Source organism: Falco naumanni, chromosome 2 (assembly GCF_017639655.2).
Source record: "Falco naumanni isolate bFalNau1 chromosome 2, bFalNau1.pat, whole genome shotgun sequence".
NCBI lineage: Eukaryota > Metazoa > Chordata > Aves > Falconiformes > Falconidae > Falco > Falco naumanni.
In genome coordinates this window covers 82,169,746-82,192,685 of record NC_054055.1, presented here as the reverse complement: position 1 = coordinate 82,192,685, position 22,940 = coordinate 82,169,746, and the positions used below count along the sequence as shown (strand labels likewise).

The 22,940-nt window shown below is 49.0% G+C and overlaps 1 protein-coding gene and 1 long non-coding RNA gene across 2 annotated transcripts; one reads left to right on the top strand and one right to left on the bottom strand.

The window, feature by feature from the left end:
- The first annotated feature begins 959 nt into the window (after nucleotides 1-959).
- On the top strand, nucleotides 960-20,934 carry LOC121084098. The gene is made up of 3 exons (XR_005826586.1): nucleotides 960-972; nucleotides 2,067-2,071; nucleotides 16,862-20,934. It is a non-coding gene; the product is annotated as an uncharacterized LOC121084098 (long non-coding RNA).
- On the bottom strand, nucleotides 5,145-21,511 carry DIPK2B (divergent protein kinase domain 2B). Its single transcript, XM_040585240.1, has 5 exons — nucleotides 20,941-21,511; nucleotides 15,801-16,065; nucleotides 8,997-9,170; nucleotides 6,949-7,237; nucleotides 5,145-5,766 (listed from the first exon to the last, which is right to left on the bottom strand). The coding sequence occupies exons 1-5, from the start codon at nucleotides 21,162-21,164 to the stop codon at nucleotides 5,426-5,428; spliced, it is 1,293 nt and encodes a 430-aa protein (XP_040441174.1). The 5' UTR covers nucleotides 21,165-21,511; the 3' UTR covers nucleotides 5,145-5,425.
- Nucleotides 21,512-22,940: the final 1,429 nt, after the last annotated feature.

Genomic DNA, 22,940 nt, shown 5'->3' with positions numbered 1-22,940 from the left:
CACACATGGTAGAGATAACTTAGGCAAAGGGCTCTGGTTACCTCAGTGTCTACTCCTTGCACAGGGAAGGGTCTCCAGCAGTCTTGGGGTCTGCCTCCTGCCCAGAACAGTGCCATGTGCAGCCATGTTGCTCTTGCTTCAAGGGTCCCAATGGTGGAGACCCCGCAGCTCCTCTGTCCATTCCCATGCTGTTCCCACTGCAGACCATCTAGCCTACTACCACATAAGCTCACCTGCAGAACAGTATAGCCCCACCCTTTAATTGCCTTTTGGTTTTTTTCCCCAAATTGTTTGAACCTCTTCATCAGGTGTCCCTCTGTAGCTTCCCATCTGTCTGTTCTTCTCTCTTCACTTTTTCTGGACCTGCTCTGGGTTATCCTCACCCTTCCTTGCAGGTCTCTTGTCAGTTGCTCAAGTCTTCCTTGAGGAGCAGTGCTAAAAACCCACCAACATCCTCCAGCCGAGACCATCCCCATGCAGAAGAGAGCAGGTGAGTGGCCACTTTTTCTAATCCATAAGGAAGAAACTGTGCATTCCTCCCCCAACCCCCCAAGGGCCTTGCCATGAATACCTGTTTTCATTTAGGTTTTCTTTCCCTGAAATTCATGTTTGTTTGTTTTTAATTTCAGGACAGCTACCAAGCTCCATTCAGCACTGAATTAGGGAAACAGAGGATACAGGAGCAGCTAGACTCACCTATTAATCGAATTAATGTGTCTTAGTGAACCAATTCAGAATGCTATGCTGCTGGCTCTTGTGATTTCATAACATCTCATGACATTCAATATTTTTGTTAAAGCTCTGCTTTTCAGATTCATGTGATAATGGGAGAAGCTGAGGTTTCACTTAGGAAGAATTAGCAATAAAGTATCTAGAGCACCTGGCTGTAGAAAGTAATTGGCAAATGGGTCTCAAGTGCATCTCAAAGCCTCAGAAAACCAGAAGACAAATAAAAAGCACCTGCAAACAACTGTTGTTGGCTTGGCTTGATGGAAAGACACTTGTATGAAATGTGCTTGTCTGGCTGCTCCTGTGGACAGAGTTGTTGATCCAAGTTCTCCAAAATGCCACAATAATTTCTGGATAGCCCCTTGTGGGAAGCTGGGAGTGTGGGTGGTGTAAAGTGGGGCAAGAAATTATGACCCACAAAAGCTATAGAGTGGGAAACCTGCACCTCCAACCCCCAGGACCAGTGATAATAAAAGTCCCCCCCCTGCTAGAAGGTTTTGGAGTGCTCTGCATGCTACCAGACACTTTACCTTCAAACACCTGCATGGGTTTTCCCAGCAATCTCCACCACACTCCTTTCCCTTTGGACTTGAGGTCGTCGGGAGGTGCTGGGAGGTGTCAGAACAGCCCCGACTCAAGGGACACACACATACCTGTGACATCTGGGAGGACAAGGCCACTTCAGAGGCTCTGTCTCAGTGCCATTTCCCCTGCGCACCAGCCACATCTGAGTAAGAGTGTGACTGAATGCAGACCAGGGTGCACAGTGAATAGGCACCACGTGCATTGCTCATGGAAGGGAACCAGTTTTTACCAATTCTCCACTTTCTCTAATAAGACCCTGTTTCAACCAGCAGTGCTGGGGTACTCTCTTTGGCAGGAGAAGTGCGTGAAAAATACAACTTAATGCTACCACTGGCTGCTGTTCCTTCCCAGGGGGTCGCGTGGGGCAGGGGGCAGCCGTGCGAGCACCACGGACACGTGTGAAGGTGCTGACTCAGATGAGACTCAGAGGAGCAGTGAACTATGCTGGGTGGCACTGGCACTCGCTATGGGTTGCCTACACACAGCCCTCATCCCCTGAGGAATGACAGTGTTAAAACACACCGCTAGACAAAATATGGCAGAAAATACGGTTTTACAAACCTCTTGACAGGAAAACTTTGAAAATATGGGGGGATGTGGGGCAGTAAGAGAGACACCCAATAAACAGCTGGACATAAAGGCATCTGCAATCTACCCACAAACAAAGGAAGCGCTGAGGCTGGACGCAGGGCTGGGGGAAGCTGCTGCTGCCATCCTTGTCCTGCTGCGGAAGCGGGGTAAGATGTTACCAGGAACAGTTTGCAAAGACTCACACAAAACCACTGTCAGAAATAACTCGAATGCAGAGAGGAAAAAATTGCTCGAGAGTTCTTCTGGGAAGGATTAGGTTTAAAATAATTGCCATTTATAAATTAATTTCACATCCTTTTGGAGATTGGCCTACTAGCATTTCAAGGCTTGACTGGAGCTGGCAGACAGGGTGGGCACTGATTCCAAGGCCTGACTGCCAAGAAAAAGGAAAATATTAAGAGAAAAAATTGGCAACGAAAAAAAAAAAGGCCAGGGAAATACAGGGAAATGAGATTTAGTTTAGGAAAATTATTGTTCTCTGAGCCATGGACTGATTTTATGGTTGGCATATTAGTCACAGTCTTACATGAGCCTGGCCTTTGTAATTGACGTCTGAAGAGAAACCGGTAGTGAACACAGCTCCCAACGCTTTAATAATTTTTAAATCCATGATTCTGTTATTTTTAATCATGGGTTTTCAAAACTTAAATTTGCACCAAATAGACCAAAGTCTATTGAAAGCAGTGGGGAGACTCATCTCAGCTTTACAACTTTGAATCAAGCTGTGCAAAAATAGATGCCACGTGCCTCAGCGCTTCTGCTGCAGTCTTCCCAGCTGAGTCCGAGCAGCAAAGGAAGACCACAACTCTTCTGGTTTTGTACACCCAGCATTTTAGGATCACGAGTTATTGGGGGCCATCCAAAGCTCATGTGACACCTCTCAGTCCTTTTGCCCAAAGCTGGATTAGACCCAAGAGATCTGGGCTTGCTCCTGCTGTTCTACAAGATGCTGAGCACATGCATCCCCTCTGCATTTCCCTGAGCTGGTTCGATAGCAGAGAGATGCTCTACTGCCCAGGAGATATATCGCACAGAGCTGTACAGCAGATGAGCAGCTCATTTCCAAAAGGAAAATGTGTGTGGTGGAAAGAAAAATGCCCAGGACACATGAGGCCACAGTGAACCCAGCGTGAAGCCCTGCTGCAAGGCCTGCTCCTCCTTTCAGTGCAAGTCAAGCCATTGCTAGACCAGAGAGTGCAGAGTCAGGGACCAGTCTGACTCACGGAGCAGCTGCAAAGGCACCTCCGCGGACCTATGGCCGGCAAATCACTTCTGCTGGGGTGGGGCATGGGTGGACCCAGCCAGTTCCTCACCTTAGTGCTTTTGGGACATTTTGTGGTGTGCATTTTTAGTTAGGACTGCATGAAGAAGGCTGCCCTCCAGCACTGAGAGGATGCTGGCAGCTGGCAGCCCAGGTGGGCAGCACCTCACCGCTGACCCTAGCAGGAGTGGTGGTGAAGCGGGAGCTCCTCCAGCCCCGTGCCAGGCAGCTGGCATCTGGCACCATGGCAGGGACTCGTTGGAGGGGAAGGGCCCGAGGGCTAACGCCCACCTATCAGGTAAAATCACAGACCAAGAGATTGGTGATGCAGACAGATTCAAGAAAAACTGTTGACAACAGATTGTTAGACAGCCTTATGGATCTCAGCGAAGGACATGTTTTTCTTACTGGAAGAGAGCCATGATGTAGAAATAGACTAAAATCGAGAAAGAGGGCTGCAGCCATAGCTTAGGCTGTATATTTAAACACTTTTGCTGTCAGACCATCTGGGCCTGGAGCTAAATTTACCTACAAATTCTTTTCAATGTTTCTACTTCCTGAGAGGTGAAAGGTGCACTTGATGCTTCATGCCAAGAGGAAAGACAAAACAAATGTCCTGGGTCAGGTTTTCCCAATTTCAGACCTGTGTGTGGTTTCGGATGCCTGATCTGTCTGCAACACCTGCCTTGAAGCCCAGGCCAGGTGCTCTGCGCACACAGAACCCCTCCACAGCCAGCGCAAAATCCTGACTTGCATTTCTGCTCCTGGTAACTCCATACAACGATTAGGAATGCAAAAGCACTCACATCTTTTTCTGCTTTTCTGCTGTTCCTGATTTCTTTTCTGAATCACGGCTAGAGGAAGACTGTTTTCATCAAGAAAATACTTACAGGGGATCCAGAAAGTCTACTTTCTGAGTCAGCTCAATCAAATTTGCTTGTGACTCCTGTGCACCCGGATGCCAGGAGAAAGCCCCAAAGCTTTGGGGTGGTGAGGTCTGGCAGTCCCCTAGACATCAGGGAAGGTTTGGCGTGGTCCTTTGATGCTGCTCAAAGAGCAAGTGGGATGGGGACTGACAGATAGATGCAAGGTGAGAAAGTTGTGTATTGCAACTCTGCAACTTTTGCAACCTTCTCCCACAAAATGGGGCACCTGTGTCTAGCCCTGGGTTGGCCACTGCTGTGAAAAAAAGAGCCCACCACCCCGAATTTTAGGTGCCTGAGTCATTCCATTGTGGGCTGGTTTCCTGATTCCTCTTTTGAAAGGCAAATAGATGAGGATGGCTGTACCTCTTGCTGGTCAGGACTTAGACCTCCCCAGCTCTTGGGGGGGTTCCCCAGCACCTACACTGGAATAATGAGTGTTCAGCAAGTCTCGTCGGGCTCAGGGTAAACTGATCTCACATCCTCTGCCTGTGTTGTTTCTGTTCTTCAGGTAATTTTCCCATTTGAATGGTTTTGTGCAAATGGTTCCTCCAGTTTTCTTTAGAGGAAAACCATGAAAGTATCCACTGGATAATCACATCCTGGAGTGGGTTTTTTCCTGATCTTAAAACAAACCGCCTCATTAGTCTCCAATTACCACCCATAAACTTGGGAATGACTAAAAGTAATTATATTTGGGGATTAGAGAAATTAAGTCTCAAGAGACATGAGACCTTTGAGCATTTTAATGCTGTTGATTGCGTCTTTCTGTTCTGTGTGCTATAAAAGTAGTAAAATTCAAATATTTTATAAAAGTGATGGGTGATGGTGCGGAACTGATCTGGTGATTCACTTTATCTATGATTTTTAGTACATTAAAAATCCCCATAGGGGAAGTCTTAAATGCTTCCATCCATCCCACGTTATGTATATACCACCTCAATAAGAAAGACACTCTTGGTAATAAAGCTTCTTTATCCAGCTAGTTGTGAGCATGCTGCCTTTGGGGGGTTTCTTTTTAACAAATGGCATGGAAAACCCTTCCAAGGCCAAAATACGTGAATGAGATTTATTAATCCTGTAGCTCCTGTCACTCATGATAATGCTAATAACCCATAAGCCTTACATCATGTCTAACATCCCAAGTAACAAATGCATCTCTGGGAGATGAACAATAAATCCCATGTGCACTCTGCTCCCTCCTCCTCCGCCTTGATGAGGAAGCCCCAGATTTGGTGCAGCTCTTTCCAGCTACCCTGGTTCCTTCTTGCTTCCCACACTGGCAGTGGGCTGACACTGCTCCAGTCCTTCCCAGGGGTCTCCTCCTCCGAAGCCATCAGTATTTGTCACTGTATTTGCAATCAGGGTAGCGGTAGGCAAAACGGGAATCACAAGACCGCAGAGGTTTCAGGAGCTCCACCAGCTTTGCAACCGCCTCGTTGACACCCTGGTCATCAGTGAGGCCATTGGCGCAATGCTGCAGGAAGCTGTCTATTTTCTCCTGCACGGGTTGTAGGAATTTCCCCTTCAGGAGCTTAGGCAAAAGCTCTTGACACACCATGACGAGGCTGTGCTTCTCTCTGATGGAGTTACAGGACACAAATGCAGACTGGCAGTCCACAGTCAAGCAGCTAAATATATCTTTATACTCCTGCTGGCCGTCAATCAGCTGGCTCCCTATTAGAGACAATTAAACCAGTTGTTACAAGCACAGTAGCTAAATCTTGGATAATGACATATGCCTGTACGTCTGTATTAACATAGGGTTTGCTGCTATCTAAAGGATACAGCTATCTTTCACCACAAAGTACTCTGTGCTGTAGCTGTATATGGGCCAATTTCCCCACTCCTGAAATATGTATGTTCTCCTGAATGACAGAGCTCTACAGAACCGCCTGACAGAGGAACTGGAGAGGGGCCTGTCAAGTCAAACTGATGCAGAGACAACAAGCACTGCTGTACTAACCTAAAACGTGGAGTTCCTACAAAAACTACCACAAATAGCCAAACCCACAATTTTTCCATGTTACCCAAAATCATTAAATTGCAACAACAGCTCATCTAGCTGGAGTCAAGTTAACAGTAATAGTTGTTGGGACAAGGAAAAGAAACCCAGTGGAAAATTCCCTGACAGCTGCTTCTGAATATTTGAGATCGGCTCAACTGAATGTGCAAGCTGAGCAAAGGCCTTTTGAAAATTTGAACATTCAAAATGAAATTGTTAAATTAATGGAGGAATAGTCTTTGACTAGCTCTGCTTCCAGGAGTAGACCAATGTAACCTGTGAAAATTGAATAGTAACCATTAATTTTATGTAAAAATGATGAAAGGGGATTTAATAATTATAATAATAACAACAACAACAATAATAATAATAATAGCTAATGTGACAAATGCACCAAAAAAATCTGATTTGACCCAATACTTTAAAAAAATGAAGTTATGAAGTTTCTACTTGCACATATTGACATTTGTGTTGCAGAAGTTTTAAAAAAGGTGATTTAGGAAGACTTCAAATGACAGCGTTCAGCACCATGCATGTTGAATTCTGCTGCCAGCTACAGAGGGGGCCAGGCAGGGTGAAAGCACCCACACTGGGTCACCGAAACACTGACTGCACAAACAAAATGCGTGTCACCCTCCCAACGCAGAGCCGGGATGGCAGGAGCTGCTGATGCTTTTGCTGTCAGTAAATCTCTTCGTATACTTTTTATTATTTAAATTAGAAAGTGGTGTTTGGCTAATTAAAAAAAAAAAATAATCAGCAGCAGAGCTGAGCATAGCAGGTGAAAGATTTGTTTCCCCTGCCTCGCTAAGCCCTCCTGTGACAGATGCGCAGCCATGGAGCCTGCTGAGTACCTTCCTCCTTGTCGATGATCCCCAGCGTGCTGGCATCCCGGATGAACAGATGCCCATTGCTAAACACGCCAAAGGTGCCAGCGTCCACGTGGGTGAAGTAGAAGAAATAGTTGAGGTCGTTGGTGCCCATGGAGCGGAGGACGGTGAGGAGCTGGAGGGCCAGGTCAGCAGCCACCTCGGGGGCTGCGCCGTAGAAGTCGCGCAGGGGCCGGGTGCTGGCACTGACGACCAGCCGCCCGCAGGAGCCCAGGTACCGCGGGAAGGGCCATCCCTCCACATCGGGGAAGATCTGGCAGGGAGAGTGGGAATGGGGAGATTGCCCCTGCCCTCTGGCCGCCGCACTCTGCCCACGGGACACACCTCCCTCCCAGAGGACTTTCAAGTGCCCTGGAGGGATTCAAGCAGCAGCAGCAGCACCAGCGTTGTATTTTGCTTTCCAAAGCAGCCCACAACCCTTCCCCACCACAGCCTGCCCCAGCAGCCGGGGAAGGTGCTGCTCCATCCCGCACTAGCTATGATGTTGTTCTTTTTCTCCCCTCCCCCCGCCCTTTCTTTTTAATTAAGGAAGAAGAATCTGATATGTCAAGGTTTTTTCCATGAGGGAGACTAACCAAAAAGTCCAAGATTATAATAGACGTCAAATTCATGAAAATTTTAGCCACAGAAAAGCTAATTTTAGGTGTCTTTATGAAGCCTTTGATGGGTCCCTCATGAGCATAGCTGAAGTCATGGCTTGGAGGTGAGGTGGGGCTAAAGCAGTTTTTGCTAGTTTATAAGAACTGCCTGGCCATGTTGTAGGACGCTGCAGTCCCACGGACAGAAGTGCTGGGAGTTAGCTACAGTGGGGACACCTGGGCTGGGCTCCCTGCATCACTACAGCTTGTGCTAGCAGTGCAGTTATCCCAGGTGGAATAATCCCAGGAGCTGTGCCAACACAAAGCTTTCTGCTATTTACATTATAAGTTGTCTGTTTCCCCAGCACCCCAGACCCTGCCAAGGCAGGGTTATGAGCTCTTCCAGTTTCATGTTTAAGGTTGCTTCACCCTTCTGCTGTGAAGGCATTTTGGGCACCCAGGTAAAATCAAGCTATTTCTCTTCAGCATATTTTTCTCACCTCTTTAAGCTGCATTTCCATATTTTTAAAGTTCTAAGAGCTGCAGCCTCATGCCCCAGTGAGCCATGGCTGAGGTGGCTGAATGACACCCAGGAGACTCGCAGAGCATGAGCACCATTCCCCCTCCCTGAGATCAGGCAGAGCCCTGTGTGCTGCCCAGGCAGTGGTGGCCTGGGGTAGGAGATAGATGCTGCTGCTGCTGCCTGTCTTCTTCACGGAATATCAGAGGGCTGCAAGGAACAGCAATGAGGACTAGAGGTGGGGTGGCGGTGGGGAAAAGCGAGGGTAGTCCCTCGGTGACACACATTAAGTAGAGGAGTCACATGCCAGGCATGCCAGCAGACGCCCGGGGAGGGGTGTGAGGCCTCCCAGCTCTCTGCCTTCAAACTCTGAGCTCAGTTGTATTTCAGATTCCATCGAACAGCTCTGCAAAGCTGTGCTTTGCCATGGAGCTACTTAGCAGCAACATGCAAATAGAGAAAACAGTGCTGGCACATGCCTGGGAAAACGGTGCTCTCCAAGCCCGTGTTCAACCTCAACACCAAAACATGCACTTTCTCTTTTATAAACAAACTGTGATTTTAAGTAATATATTAGCAAGGCAAACATACCACTGGAGTACTGGGGATGTGTAAAACCCTGGCTTTCACAGTGCTTTAGTGCAATAACCCGTCTGAGTTCTGATTTATTTAATGGGCTGGGCATCTGTATCTGTCCACAACTTCACAGGCTGATGCAAGGAGCATCGCTGTAATCTGCCTGGCTTCAGCCATCCAACCCTATAGAAGGAACACGCATTATGAAGGCTAGGGAGCTTGCCAAAGGCGAGGGCTGGGACTCCTCTACAGCTGGTGGCTGGTGCACATCTCATGTGAGGGTTTGCTTGCAAGGGGTTGTGAGGTGGCATGTCAAGCCAGAGCAAGGTGGTATGTACCTGTAACAAGATGGGATGTGAATTCACTGACAGTGTGTACAACAGGCGCAGTTTGTCCCGGTCGGTGAGATGGTCCATGTAGATGCTGCCAGCATCTGGCACCTCAGCATAGCGCCGCACTATCCTGTCCAGGAGACGCTGGGATGGACAGCGCAGCATTGGGCTAGACAGGCCCTGGCAAGAGGGGAAAAGATAACAAAGATGTTTGTTTTCCAGCCTGAGTTGTCACAATGTGCTTGGCCCATGCTGGAGGTATGGGTACCTCTGTGCTCTGCCCAGGGTCTCTCTGCCCCCTGTGGCACAGCTGCTGAAGGGTATGGGCACACAGAGGGACCTCTACAGCAAATCCCTCCTAGGAAAATAAAATGAGCCATCCAAAAACGCCTGCTCACAACTCAGGTTTCTGAAATGGTACCCAGACTTCATGGCACAGACATGGATGCTGCAAACCTCATCTGCCCCCGACTGTGCAGCACCACGTTGCTCCATGCCAGCAAGCCTCCTCCCTCCACCCAGGTTTCCAGCCCTGGCATCCCAGCTCACTGGTAGAGGCCTCCCTGTCGTTAAGCTGGTGAGTCACTTGCCTCATTAAATAATGTCTTCGAATTGCTTCTCTATTTGCTTAACCTGGGGGCAGCTTTCTTGGAAATACTATTTGCTAAGGCCAGTAAACATGCTTTAAAAGTGTAAATAAACACTGTATGTGGGTACAAGCACAGGATATATTCTTTCTCTGATAAACTTGAGCATTAACTATCAAAACCAAATTTGAATAGCCTGTGCATGTTTTGGGGTTTTTTTTTTGTAAATACCAGCAATAAATGTACTCTTGGGCTAATGGAGCCAGCCATCACTGTATTTCACCTTTTAGATTTGAAGGTTTGGCTTGTAAAATTGCACAAGCAATCTATGGCTGGGATAGAAATTTGTACCTTCAAAGTCAAAAAGGCCTCTTTTTTTTGAAGTCAGTCTTCCTTAACAGCCAAGGAAAGTGGTTGTACGGAGAGTTGCCCTCCATGGCACAGAAGTGCTGCCCTGCCATGCCTTTGCTGGGGAAGGGAATCAGGGTTTTGCTAAGCCTTTTTCTTCCAAATGATCCCAGTAGACAAATTTACTCTTTTGGGTTTTCTTTATAATTTGATGGCTGGGAGATGTACTTCAGAGGAAAGGGCACTGAAGCTTACATTGCTCCCTGCCATTTTTCATGCTGAGAGTGAAGATTTGACTCAGGATCTCCCCAAGTCATTTGGTAACTCTGAGGTAGGTCTCTCTCAGCCTTCCTGTGCGAGCTGTTCATTTGGCATAAAACACTTAATTACCCAGCCATGACAAAGAAATGGAGAAACAAGGAAAGGAGGAGTGTGCTGCTCTCCTGGTCAGAGGTGGAAAGTGAGGATTGGATCTCTCATGTCCTCCTCCTCTGCCTCCTGCTGGCCTCAGTGAGGTCCCAGCAACTCCCTCCTTGGCCATGGGTTGCATAAAACAAGCCCTGAACACCAACAGCTGGTCAAAACTACCTGAGGAACTCAATCCCAAGTGGAGCATTGTTTCACAACAACCAAAGAACCATTTCCACCCCTAAAAGAAAAAAACGTTTGTCAAAAATAATTCTCCCCAGTTCTAGTTACAAGTCTTCATACACTCCTCTCCTCTGGTGTAGCCTTATAAAGGAAATATTTTTTTCAGGTGATTATCCAAAACCATAGAAGGAGGGGGGAGGAAGGGATGGCTATGAATTTCTGTCTTGCAGCACTTGCTGGCACGTTGTGGCTGACTCTGCCACTTTCCCTTTGGAGGAGAAGTGAGAAGATCAGAACAGAACTGTGTTAAGAGATGAATGGTGGAGAGAGTCTCCTGCAGTTCAGTGTGTATGCAAATATTTGCAGCCAAAGTTAGAAAGCCTTGCTGTCTCCAGGAGTTTGCAACGTGAAAGCTGAGACCCTTAAGGGTATACAGTAGGAACAGAAATCACAGTGGCAGAGAACACATGGAAGTTGTAATTAGGATGTTTTTCAAGGTCAGAGCTCATCCTCTTAACACAGATGTGGACACGTGCTTCACACGGTGACCACAGCTGCTCATTTCCTGAGGAACCGTTCCAGGCATACCAGCAACGGTGCAGGAGCAGAGGGGCAGGGCTGGGTGCTGCCATGTTTGTATCAACCATTGGCGCAGCTTCCTACCATGTAATGAAGCCCTGATCCACCAAAACTGGGCAGTGGGGCCTTTTGATTTCGGCAGAGCTAGCCAACAGTGTAAATTTCAGCACCTGCTGAAGTGTTTTGGTGGAGTGGGGCTTCTCTTCTGGCAAACTGGTGGAAACATCCCTACAGCAGAAAAGGAGCTGGAGTTGTAAAACTGTCAGACAAAAACTGTCGATGGAAACGATTTGAAAACCACATGCTCAGAACACTGGAGATACTGATTTATCTTAAATTCATCAGATATTTATCTTTAAGCCCTTTGCAGCATCCTATCACCCCAGAGAATAAGCCTGACGTTTGTGGTTGATGTGGAAAGCTTCTTAGTTACTTTGATTAAATACCCACATTTTTGTATCTGGTAATGAGTAGTTCCTGCAAAGCCTACCTGCAGTCGGCTGTGGGGGTTTTTTTCTCCCTACTGCACAGTATGTGATGCTTTTAAACTCCCATGTATCTGTATGCATGTCTAGTGCAGACACACCCAGAATCCCCACTGACGTAAAGACGACCTCTGGAAGACAACTTCTCCTCACTCTGCTTTCTCTTCAGCCAGCCCAAGGAGAGATGACACAAATCAGGAGCACAGCTGCCTCCTGCCCCATGTGCCATTGCCTGGGTGCAGCTTGACCAAACGACCAGGGCTAGGGAGGGCTCCAGGAAGAAACACTGGGATGTAGGTGTCAAAACACCTGCAGCTCCTGCCTTTTTGAATCCAAGGGTTTCATTCACCCCCAAAAGAATGAAATTAAGGATGTCCTGTGAAGCTACAGGGCTCATCCCCACTGCCAGCAGGTTTACCAAAGCATGTCTCGGATGATAAGGCACCAGGTCAAAGAGGTGGCAGGTCTGGGAGGTGGCTCTGGGAGCCCCATAATGCCCATCCTTCCCTAGGACAGACCAGCTGCCAGATCAGCGAGCTGCTGCCCATGTGCTCTGAGCAAAGTGATATGTACTGGACTCGGAAGCCAAATAACCCCAGTACTGGCACATCTGCTGAGGGCGGGCAGAGGTGCAGGTCAGTAGTTTCAAACAGTACATCCTAGAGACAGGGGCTAAAAATGGCTGGCTCTTCACCTTGGTACTGCTTTCGTTTGTCTGCCTTCAGCATTTTTCAGGGTATGCTTTGTAAGTAGGGCTGTAATTTGCCCTGTGGGTGATCTGTGATGAAATCCACTTTGCTGTTCTCTCCCTCCAACAGGACAAGCACACAGCGCCGTTTGAGGTGATGAGCTCCTGGGTGAAGCAGCGGGTGGCTGGGGCTACTGTGCAGGCTGAGCCCCCGTTAAATCCTGCTCATCTCCAAGGTGGGCTAGATTTTAATGCTGAAGACTTTGCTGCATCCCATAAAGATTTTCATTGCGGCGGGTGAAATAATCACTGTGGCAGGCAGCTCGGTTGATGGTTGGGGCAGGCAGGGCAGGCAGTGTAAAGTGAAAAAACACTACTTCATGGTCTGTCATTTTGATTCAAGCATGTTACAGTTTTTCGCAATTCTCTGTTTTAGAAGATAAAATTACCTGAGCCCATTAGCTTTCCTCGGTGCTCCTATGTAGGAAGAACTGCAGGGAGGGGAGTACACAGACCGCTGGGTGACTGCAGCTTTGTGAAACAGGGTGGGCATCATGTTAGACACAAAGAACTGTTAACACCTCTGAAAGAGGAGGGGGGAGGGGGGAGCCAGAAAAGCAGTGCTGCATATAAGTTTTTGCAGTGACATATGGTGCCCCCAAGAAACCTCCCTCTGATGGGTCATGCTGGGTTGCCTACATGCATCTGCCCAGCGAACACCACAGAGGGGATGCAGCGCTGGGCTGGGGGGATGGCAGAAGCACTCCTGCAGCTTTGGCTCTGAGGAGGGCAGGTGGGGTGGGCAGAGAAGAAGGGGATCCCTGGCTCTGAGGGGGCTGGATCGCTTGGAAGGGACACGCCATACCCTGTGGAGGCCCACACAACTAGGCTGGGGGGACACGGTTCTTATGTACTAACTCACACACGCTCTATGACTGAAATTTTGTTGCTGCAGATTGCTTTTCAATTCAGACCACTCTGAGACCAGCAGCCATTTTGCAGAGTATGTGCCCAATCTGAAATAGTGATTGCTGCCAAAATCTGGAGGTGGGGGGATAGGCTCCACGGCCTCTGGATTGCTATGCTCCTCTGTGTATTGAAGCCTATATGCTGTTAGAAGGGATTTATATCCCGGTTTAGGTTTCTTTGCTTGATTTACAGAACCAAAGAACCATGGAAATGTAAGTGGAGCATTTCTCAGGCTGCTGTGCAAAGGTCTGGGCCTCCCTGCAGCAGCCTGTGCCCTTTCGAAGTCAAAAGCAGCAGGGGTTGCTGGAGTGTCCAGGGAGTTTGTCCCTGGGCACGTCCCCCTGGGCTGGCTCCCAAGCTCACTTCAGAGGCACCCTGGAGCCGGGGCCAGCTCAGCTTCCCACTGCTGCAGAGAAATTCAAGCACCCGGGAGAAACTGGATAGGTGCAGGGCCGGGGTGCCCCAGCCAGAGCCTCCACACGGTGCTGTGTGTGCATGTGCATGTGCGTATTCATGTCTACGAGTGTGTGTGTGCAACCCAAACATCTCAGCCAGGAGTTCAGTTTCAGAGGGGATGCGGTAGGGAAAACTGTAGAGCATGTCAAGAGCCTTTTAAGGAGAAGGATTTGGGCTCAGCTAACGATTTAACTTTACAGCAGATGTGAGATACCATAGAGCTACATTTCTCCAGTTACTTTTTCACCCAGCTCAGCAAATGGAAGTTTTAAGCACTCGACTCCTTCCCTTTCACACAGCACCGCTGTGGGGGCAGCACAATTCTGCACAACCCCCTTGGACACTCCAGCAAGGCTGGAGGACCTGGCACCCCAGCTTGGCCTCTCTCAGCCCCCTGTAGCACTGCCTCGGAGGCCAGCCGTGGCCAGCAGGTGCCTGGGAGGCTGCTGCCTGCCACCCTGGGGAGGAGCTCTCCTTGCCCTGGCCCACAAGCTCAGGTGAGGGATGCTCTGAGTGGAAGCGATGCACATCTGCCTCTCTCCCTAGTGCCTCTTCTGAGGTTACTAGCCAAAGTACAGTGTAGCTTTGCTACAAAAAAAAACATTTCCCTGTCCAGCCTGTGTCATCCTGCACCTCACCCCCTGGGAGGGTGCTGGCTTCAGGGCGACCTGCTGTGTGGGACTGTGAGTCCTTCTCGGTGCAGCTCAAGCACTAGCCCCGGCGCTGGTGCTGCTGCCTGGGGTCTCCCACTGTCCCTCCTCAGGCACGCTGCTCCATGGGGTAACAGAAGTGGAAAAAACTAAAGCAGCGTAGCTTTAGCACTCAGCAAAGCTGAGCAGATGTGGCAGTGTGCAGGCAGGAGGAAGCAGTTGCCTTTATAGAAAAAAAAAAAGTCATCCCTTTTTCACACAGTTCTCTCTTGAAAGGGGGAGAAGTACTGGAATAATCCTTCTTTGCCTCTCAGTGTCTTGTTTAGAGTATATCCAGCCTCTGCTCTGGATCCTGCCCCTTGCCAGTGGTTATTGAAAAGCTTTGCTGTTGTTTGAAGGGGTGGGGGTGGGGGATGCCTGCGAATTTGTGGAGGGAACTTTTGCTCTCAGATGCAAGCCAGCACCTGCAAAACATACTCGCCTGCCCCATGGCCATCCCCAGCTGCCTGTGGCATCCCTAAGCACAGCCAGCGCTCAGACACTGACTTTCCTCTGGAACCTGCCCACTCTGCCCCTCCAGCCCTGCCCACGTGTCCATCTCCCCGTATCACAACCACCTGTCTACCTGGTGGCAGTCACCCCCCTGATGTGCCTGTCCTAGCTTTGCCTGTGACACCCCGGGACTGCAATAGAAAGGGCAGCATGCTTCTTTGGGTGTGAGATCATTTGCTATGAATGGCAGGAGGATGAGGAATCGAGGCTCTGGCTCCAACCACTCGTCTGCTTGCCCTGCCAACCACAAGCAGAGGGGTCCAAGCTGCCCCAGTCCTTGGCCTGAAGCAAAATCCTTTTTCAAAGCATGGGCTGCCCTTTGGGTACAGCATTATGACCAAAAGAAAAAAAAAAAGAAAAAAAAGGCACTGAGACATGATGTAAAAGTAGAAAAAAACCCAGGAGAAATATCCCCACTCGAGCTGTCACTGTGTTTCTGTGCTCAGCCCTACATCATCCCTGTGCCTGAAGCCAGCAGGCAACATGGCTTTCCGTGGGCCCTCAGCCCCAGCCTGCGTGAGGAGCTGGGAGCCAGCATCCTTGCCAGTTCCCTCCTCACCAGGGCTGAGCTCACCCCAGCCCCCAGCCCTGGCCAGGCTGTGCTGCAGTGTTACATATGGCTGGGGAGGGACTGGGGGCCACAGTGCTTTTCTTCCCAGTGAGGCCCCATTTTGCCTGTCCCCTGTGGCAGGTGGGCTCAGCTGGGGGGGGTCACGGGGCTTTCCCCTCTCCACCAGCCAGGGCAAGTGGGAGAGAGCCAGTCATCGCCCAAACTCACCCTCCACCTGGCAAGTTGCAGCCATGTCTCCTTCAGACCCTTTTTCCCCCACCCAAAAACCATACGGTACCCCCCTGGGGCTCCCTGTCCCCCCGCTCTGTGGGGCGCAGGGGCTGCAGGCACGGACCTGGACCAGGTCGGGGGTGAGGCGCTTGGCCCGCAGCCACTTCTGGAAGCGGTGCGTGCGGCGCAGGGCGCGCTCCAGGCTGCAGGTCTTGGACTTCAGGAGGGAGATGCAGATGCGCTTGTCGGCCCGGTCGTGCCGGTACTTGGAGGTCAGCCGGGTGATGTCAACCATCCGCCAGCTCTTGGCATCGTCGGTGTAGTTGCCCGAGTAGCTGAGCAGGTAGCTGGGGGGCAGCTTTAAATGAGAAGAAAGCCAGGTGTCAAACCTGCCAAACCAAAACGAGAGCCCCACGGAGAGCAGGTTAACAAGCTACACGGACACCTACACAGCGCCAGCGCGGTCGCTGCACCACGCGCCAGCCCCGGGGGCTTTCTGCCATCGTACGGCAAAGGCCGAGTGGCCACGGGCGGGCAGCCCCAGGCGCCGGGGTGAGGCAAGTGGGATGAAGCCATCGGCCGAGGAAACGCCCGTTGGAAAAATGTCTGTCTTTGCTTCCCGCTTAAACCACCCCTTGTCACAAACAGTGCCATGGCACAAGGGGCAAAACACCCAGATGGGGTCTTTTAGGCCAGACAGAGAGAGAGATGGAAGGGAGAGGGCTGTAGTGTTTTGGTTCATGAAGAATCCCAGGAATTTTTAGATTTCCTTAATTCTGGAGAAAGGGGCCCAAAAAAGGAGTATCCAACACTTTAAGGGACCCTACAGAACAAAGCCTCCTGATGGGAAGTGTATTTGGGAATATCAAAATAACCTTTTGTTCTGAGGTGGTGGCTTCATACTGGGGTCGACGGGTCCTCCCCGACATTGCCGGCTGTGTTTGAGCGGCCAGGACGAGTGACCTCTCCAGGCAGCAGCCGAGTTTGGGGTGTGATGGGGGGACATGGGGACGTGTGCCCTGGGCGTGTGGCACTGCTGTAGCCATGGAGATCTTGCACTAATTTGCTTCCCCTACACAGGCACAGGAGGGGAGCATATGGGCTGGGTAATTAGGTATTTTTTTTTGTTGTTTCAGCAGCCCCCTCAGCCCTACCCACACATGAGTTGCACATGCAGGAGCTGAGGAGCACGGTGCCTGTTTTGTAAGCGTGTCTTTAACCTGCTCTTGGAAAGTGGTTGAAGTCTGACCTTTGGCCAACGCCATGCATTCACTGCCTCTAAAATCTCCTGCCTTAACCTCCTTGCCTGAGTGCATAAAAAAGCACGTCCTAATTTAATCTCACCATAAATTAAACCCCATAGCTCAGGAGTGAAACAGGAGAGGCAATAAGTTCCCTGCAGGATCAGCTAGCTGGAGTTAGATGAAAAGACAGTAACGTATCTGAAAGCTGAAGCTGATCTTTCCTTTCAACTTCCAGTTGGGGAACTGGCACAGAGAAATGGGGAGTGGGGGCGGTGGGGAGATTAATTTCCTCTGATTTCAGGCAAATAACTGACTCAGTGATGCTAACTACCCTCCATGATCAGAGACCAACTGGCCTCCTCCCCACGACCACTCTTGAAGGCAGCACCTTGCTCCCCTTCCCCACCATGGAGACTGTGCAGATCAGCTCTGGGACGAGCATGGGTGCCCAGGGCAGGGGAAAGCCAGTCTCCCTGAAATGCTGCTGTTTGCCCTGCTTTGGCTTTTGGCTCTAGCCATGTGCCTCCTTCAAAAAAATTGCCACAGAGGTGCAGGCTGACCAGCAGTGGAGTAGCCTGGCCCCTGGCGCAAGCAGGGTTCAGGCATTTGGGCATTTTGCCCAACATGAAATTTGAAGCTTCTGTATGATTAGGGCATCTGACATGAAAATAAACACTTTCTTTGGTTTGGGGATTTTTATTGGTCTGGTTTTGAGCTAGAACTAAAGAGCAGAGAGTAATTTCTACGCCTCACTGTGATTTGTTGTGCAGCACAACCGCTCCCAGTGCCTAATCTGCAAAGGAGGTGCTGCGTGCCAGGCACGTACAGGGAAGAGATAGCTATGGGCTGGGTTTCTGGGTTTTTTTGTTGATTTTTTTTTTTTTAAAGTTAAACACAAGTGTGCCTTCTGATTTGGCTCAAGCTTGTGTGTTCAGGGGAGTTCATGTCAGGCAGATATCAGGGAAGCACCACTTCTTGCATGCAAGCAGCACATGGATGTGTGAAATCCATGGTTGAGAGCTAATCTGAGCACGGATGGAGCAATTTCCTCCACAGAGCTCCCAGGGGTGAGCCACACGGGCCTGGGAACCCAGCATGGACCACAGCAATTCTGTATTTGGCATCATTTCTGGGCAGCACAGCACTGGCCTGGCACACTTGCTAGATACTTTCAAGATTCATCATCAAGTGCTGTAACAACAATTCACTCTTCTCATATGAAGCATTTTAGCTAAGGGCCTGAGTGTGCTTTAATTAAGACTTTCACTAAGATCTGTGTGAATAACTGAGGCACAGATTAAAGATTTTAGATCAACCCAGAACTAACTGTTGAAGAAAATCAAACTTGCTTTTATTTTTTCCTGAATGACATGAAATATTTGTTTTAGCCAAAATAATTTTGCTTGCATTTGGAGTTTTAATTAAAAAAAAAAAAAGTAAGTTAAGCCTTGAAACCAAAAATAAAGAAATGCCATATAAAACTCCATCAAACTCAAGCTTTCCAGCTTTTTCAGACTTCCTTCCCACTACTTTTGGCCAAAGCTCATCACCAGTGCTGGCGCAAGTCTGCAAATAGTTTTGGTCAGCTCAGTTCCACAGTGTTTTGAAAATCTAATGTTTACGAACACTTTTGCTGTGCTCTGCTTTCAGGACAGTTGGTAGGCAGGCTTTGGTATTCTCATTTACAGATGGATAAAGTTGGGCAAAGATAAGGGAAGTAAAAAACATTAGAGCACAAGATGAGTCACGAGCTGTTCTGGGAGCAAAACCCACAGCTTCTTACTTGTTAGTCTTCAGTCCAGTGCGAATGCATGTCACAGCTCCCAGAAATGAAGGAGAATTAATGAAGCATGTTCTAATGAGGATTAACACAGAGAAGCCCAAGTGCCATCCACCTTGTGAACATGTGAAAAGGTACACCGTGATGGATCAAAGAGCATAAGTGCCACTGAAATTTCCCCCATTTAACCTACCACTTGCCAAAAAATCCTGGCTGTTGAAGAAATCAAGCGGGAGAAAAAGTTTAACCCCTGCAAAGAAAAGCCTGAAGCTGACCGACTGCTCAGGAGAACACTTTTTGAAGTTACCCTTTCCAAAGCGCTCAGAGTAGGACTGCGTGTTATCAGTTGCGTACTGCACTGCTCGTGGGAAGCTGACTGCTGGCTTGCAGGACAGAAAACCCAAAGCTTCTGGTTTAGGAAGCCCCTCTACCTTCCCTGAGGCAGAAGCATCGTGCTCCCACATGCTTGTGACTCTGCACTCCTGGACCCTGCTCAGACCCTCTGCACCCTCGCACCCCCTTCCCACTGTCCTTGGGAGGAAAGCCAGCATGGGGGCCTGCTGCTTTTGCTCACGTAGCACCTCTTTCCTGTGCCCTGGTGCAGCATGCAGCTGGCCACCAGCCAGCCAGAGGCAGTTGCTTGCTGCAGAAGGCTACTGCTATTTTCAGCAGGGCTGAAGGAAGCTACGCAGCCCTAACCTTTTGAGCACCTAACTGGGAGTAACCAAGCACCTGCCACAAGCTGCACATATGGTAGCTGCTTTACACTTGGCAGCACATCTCTAAAACCCCTGCAGAGGCAAGTGGCAAAGGGGCCACAGCAGGATGGGGCATGGGACAGGAGCCAGCTCCTGTGCTGTCCCATGCAGCAGAGAATAAAATGTAGGACAACCCACACCCCAAATGCCCCCCCCCAGCCCCTGCAGACTCACACCAGCCTGTGTCAGCCAGCTGAGCACGCTAATTGCAAAGCCATCCTGTTTTTTGGGACAGGAGCCTGGGCTGGGAGAAACCCATTACTGCTGGCCTGGCCCTTAGTGCCTCTGCACCCTACTTACTGCACACCCTGGCGTCACCCTCTGCATGAGCGGGGGGAGACAGAAAGCCAAGAGGGCAAAGCGCTTAGGGCTGGGACCCCCAGTGTGCCGCAGCAAGGGATGCCCTGGTGTAGCAAAGCCACAAGCTGCCTTATTCCAGCGGCAGTGAGGGAAGGATGGATGTTCAGTATTACAAGTCCCTCTCAGACAAACCGTTATGGTTTTACTATGCAACATTTTATAGGATAGTTTAAGATAAAAATGGTGATTTGTCCAATATTATACTACTTTACATTATAGCATTAAAAATACAATTTTACTGTAATCATTTATTCTCCCCCAGGCTTTTATATCTATAAAAGAAAGTGCATATGGCTCTATAAATCATATCAGACCAAATCAACCCTTCCTCTGCCAAGCAGTGCCTTCAACTTTCTCCTCAAATACACTGGCAACATTTTCCCTGTTGCTGTCAGATACACTCTGCTTTTGAGCCTAAAACTGATTGGATCAGTCTGATGACCGCTTGGACAGCATGTGTCTCATCGACTTCAAGGCAGATGCAATTTCTGCCTCTGCCTTCCAGTTCTCACAGAAACTTCCCAAAAGCGTGCTAATAATTTAGCCCCATCTATTTTCAAGTGTGTCGGTAACCTGATGTGCGAAAGTCCTCGTGCCTCAGGCAGGTTTAGGTTACTTTTGATCTTAGTTAATATGCACGTGAAATTCTGCACATTTGTGTTGTTGCACCTGGTACAAAATTACATAGCATGTTTATACATTTGTATTATTATAGCCCGTTGGGAGCATACAAAGTTGTGCCCCCTTTGCCTTTACTTGGTTGCTTATAATAAAGTATTTCCAGTACATTTAAACAAGCTGATTTCTTCCTTCCCTCCTCCCTTCCCCCATCACTGCCTTAAATTGTTTCGGAGCCACTCTCTATGCAGGAAGTTGTGCCTTTTATTCCTGCTTTCAAATTACAATTCAGGGCTGAAATCTGCTCATGTTTCTGTGGCTTTAAAAGAAAAGAGACAAAGCAGCAGCTTATAGACATTAATGAAAATACTAGGCACTGTAATGGCAACTGTGTGCTAAGTTACTCTTTGCATTGTCATTCATTACAGTACTTGGAAATACTAACAGGCAATTTTCAAGTTACTATGCAGAATGCTTTAAAAATTACTGTGCTGAGTTTCTGACCTTATTTCTTCTTTAAAGAATTTCTTGCAAATGGATGTCCCAATGCAGGCGTTGCATTTATCAAGTCCCAGGAAAGTCCGGCCAAAATTGTAGCTGGGTTTGATGTGGGGTGCAGACGGAGAAGCTGTTGCTGCTGTGGAAGGGTTACAGCTCAGAGCCAAAACCAGGAGCAACATCAAAGAATCTACAACTCTGGAGCAAAGGCAACATATCCAACGCCCCATCTACAGTAGTGTAGAGCTTTGCCTTTTGCAAGTTACCCCTCTCTATGCTTTCAGTCTCTTTTTGATGACCTCAGCCTGCAGCAGTGAGCCCCGAAACACAGCAAGACACTCTGGGTGCAGGAGACCCTGCTGCAGTCCCCATCCTGCCAGCTGGTCACTGGCTCTATTGGTTTGAGGTTTGGGTGGGAAAGTTATGATGTAGGGTGGGGAGAAGGAAATACATGGAGGATGCAGATAACTTGGGTTACCATGGTTACCTTTCCTTTACTTGGTGCAGCTGCTTTGGCCCCTGCTGACCCTCCCATCAGCCGACTTGGAAAACAACACGAAGAAGTGCTCATCTGCACTTTGTACAGACAAATGAAGGATATCCTGTCACTGGAGCAAAGGGCACATGCAGGACACTTAGTAAAGAGTGATTTGGAAGGAATAATAGTGTGGCAGAAACATGCATTTTACCACAAGACAGACCCTTAGCATTGCTTTATTCCTGGAGATTTGTGATGGCGTATTGCTTGACTTCTCCGATGCTTTCTTGGCTCAGTTTCCCCTTCTTACAGAAATGCTGAAAAGACTGTCAGGTGGAATCATCGCTGTTTTATTTCTTGAAAATAGTGTTGTTTAGAAGCGATTGCACCACAGTGTTTCATGCCATGGAAAGCAGGATAGCCTGAAACTTTCCAAAACACCCAGCTGACATAACAGCCTCTAGCAGCTCTTGAAAAATGGGGCTTTTCAGCAAGTCTTTTGGATAGCTTTTCCTGATGGTCCTGGCATTGTAAAGAAGCTAGAGAAATGGACAGGGGCTAACGTGGAAACTCACCAGAGGTTTTAAATGTGCTTAGAAACTCTTACGATCACCTCCCAAAGCTGTTCTCACTAGGCCAAAGACTTGAAAGTTACAGAAACTGCTGGCTACCTGTCCTGTCCTGGATGCTGGGTGCAGAACTACACCTCTGCCAGGGCCCAGAGCAGCTGTGATGTTGGCACAGGCCCTGGAAGGCTGCTACAGGCAGCTGCCCAAGGCTAGGAAAGCAGACCTTGAAGGGACAGTCCTTGTTGTACCCTGGCCCCAGACACTGCAGCACATAGCACGTAGTGGTGGCACCAGGCTTTGCTCCACTCCTGTCCTCCACTGCCATGTTCTGATTGATGTGGGAGGCTCTCCTGGGCCATATCTCACCATGGGAGCAATGAAAGGCAGACAGGCTTTGGAGACTTCATGTCCCCCCAGCTGGACTACTCACACTGTGTGGGCAAGCCATTTTCTAGCACATCTTTTAAAGGAAAAAAAGGTGCTCTGTAGCCATCCTTTATTATCCCCTCCAGTGTTTAACCACAGTATGATGGGACTAAGGGACTTGTGAGCTGGGGTCTGCTATCACCCCTCGCTTTCTGGAGAGGCTGTTGAAGGAGGATGATCCTAACAGTGCAAGGCAGGTCTTTCAAGTATAGATGCTCATTAGTTGTGGCACATGGGAGATCTGGGGTCTCTCCTCAACTCTGTGCCCCTGTGGGAGGTTGCTTCATCTACTGGTGCATCCCTATGCACAAAATGGAGATAGTGACATTTAGGGTTTGTCTGCAGGGCACAGCACAGACAGAGGAGGATAATGAGCCCTGCTGAGAGTGATGTGGGATGTAATGAACCCTGCCAGTGCCGGAAACAAGAGGGGCTGGGTGGTGCTGGTATGCCAGCGAGTGCATTCAGTGTGCAGCTCTGCATTGTGCCATGTTCACGTTTGTATTCCAGTATAAAGCTCTCTGAAATATGCT

Excerpts from the sequence above, each read along its gene's own strand:
- DIPK2B (XM_040585240.1), bottom strand. The coding sequence starts at position 21,164 with ATGGGGCGTTGGATATGTTGCCTTTGCTCCAGAGTTGTAGATTCTTTG. Across the intron at positions 9,171-15,800 it reads TCACCCCCGACCTGGTCCAG|GGCCTGTCTAGCCCAATGCT; the intron begins GTCCGTGCCTGC and ends CCCTCTTGCCAG. Across the intron at positions 7,238-8,996 it reads CACATCCCATCTTGTTACAG|ATCTTCCCCGATGTGGAGGG; the intron begins GTACATACCACC and ends TCTCCCTGCCAG.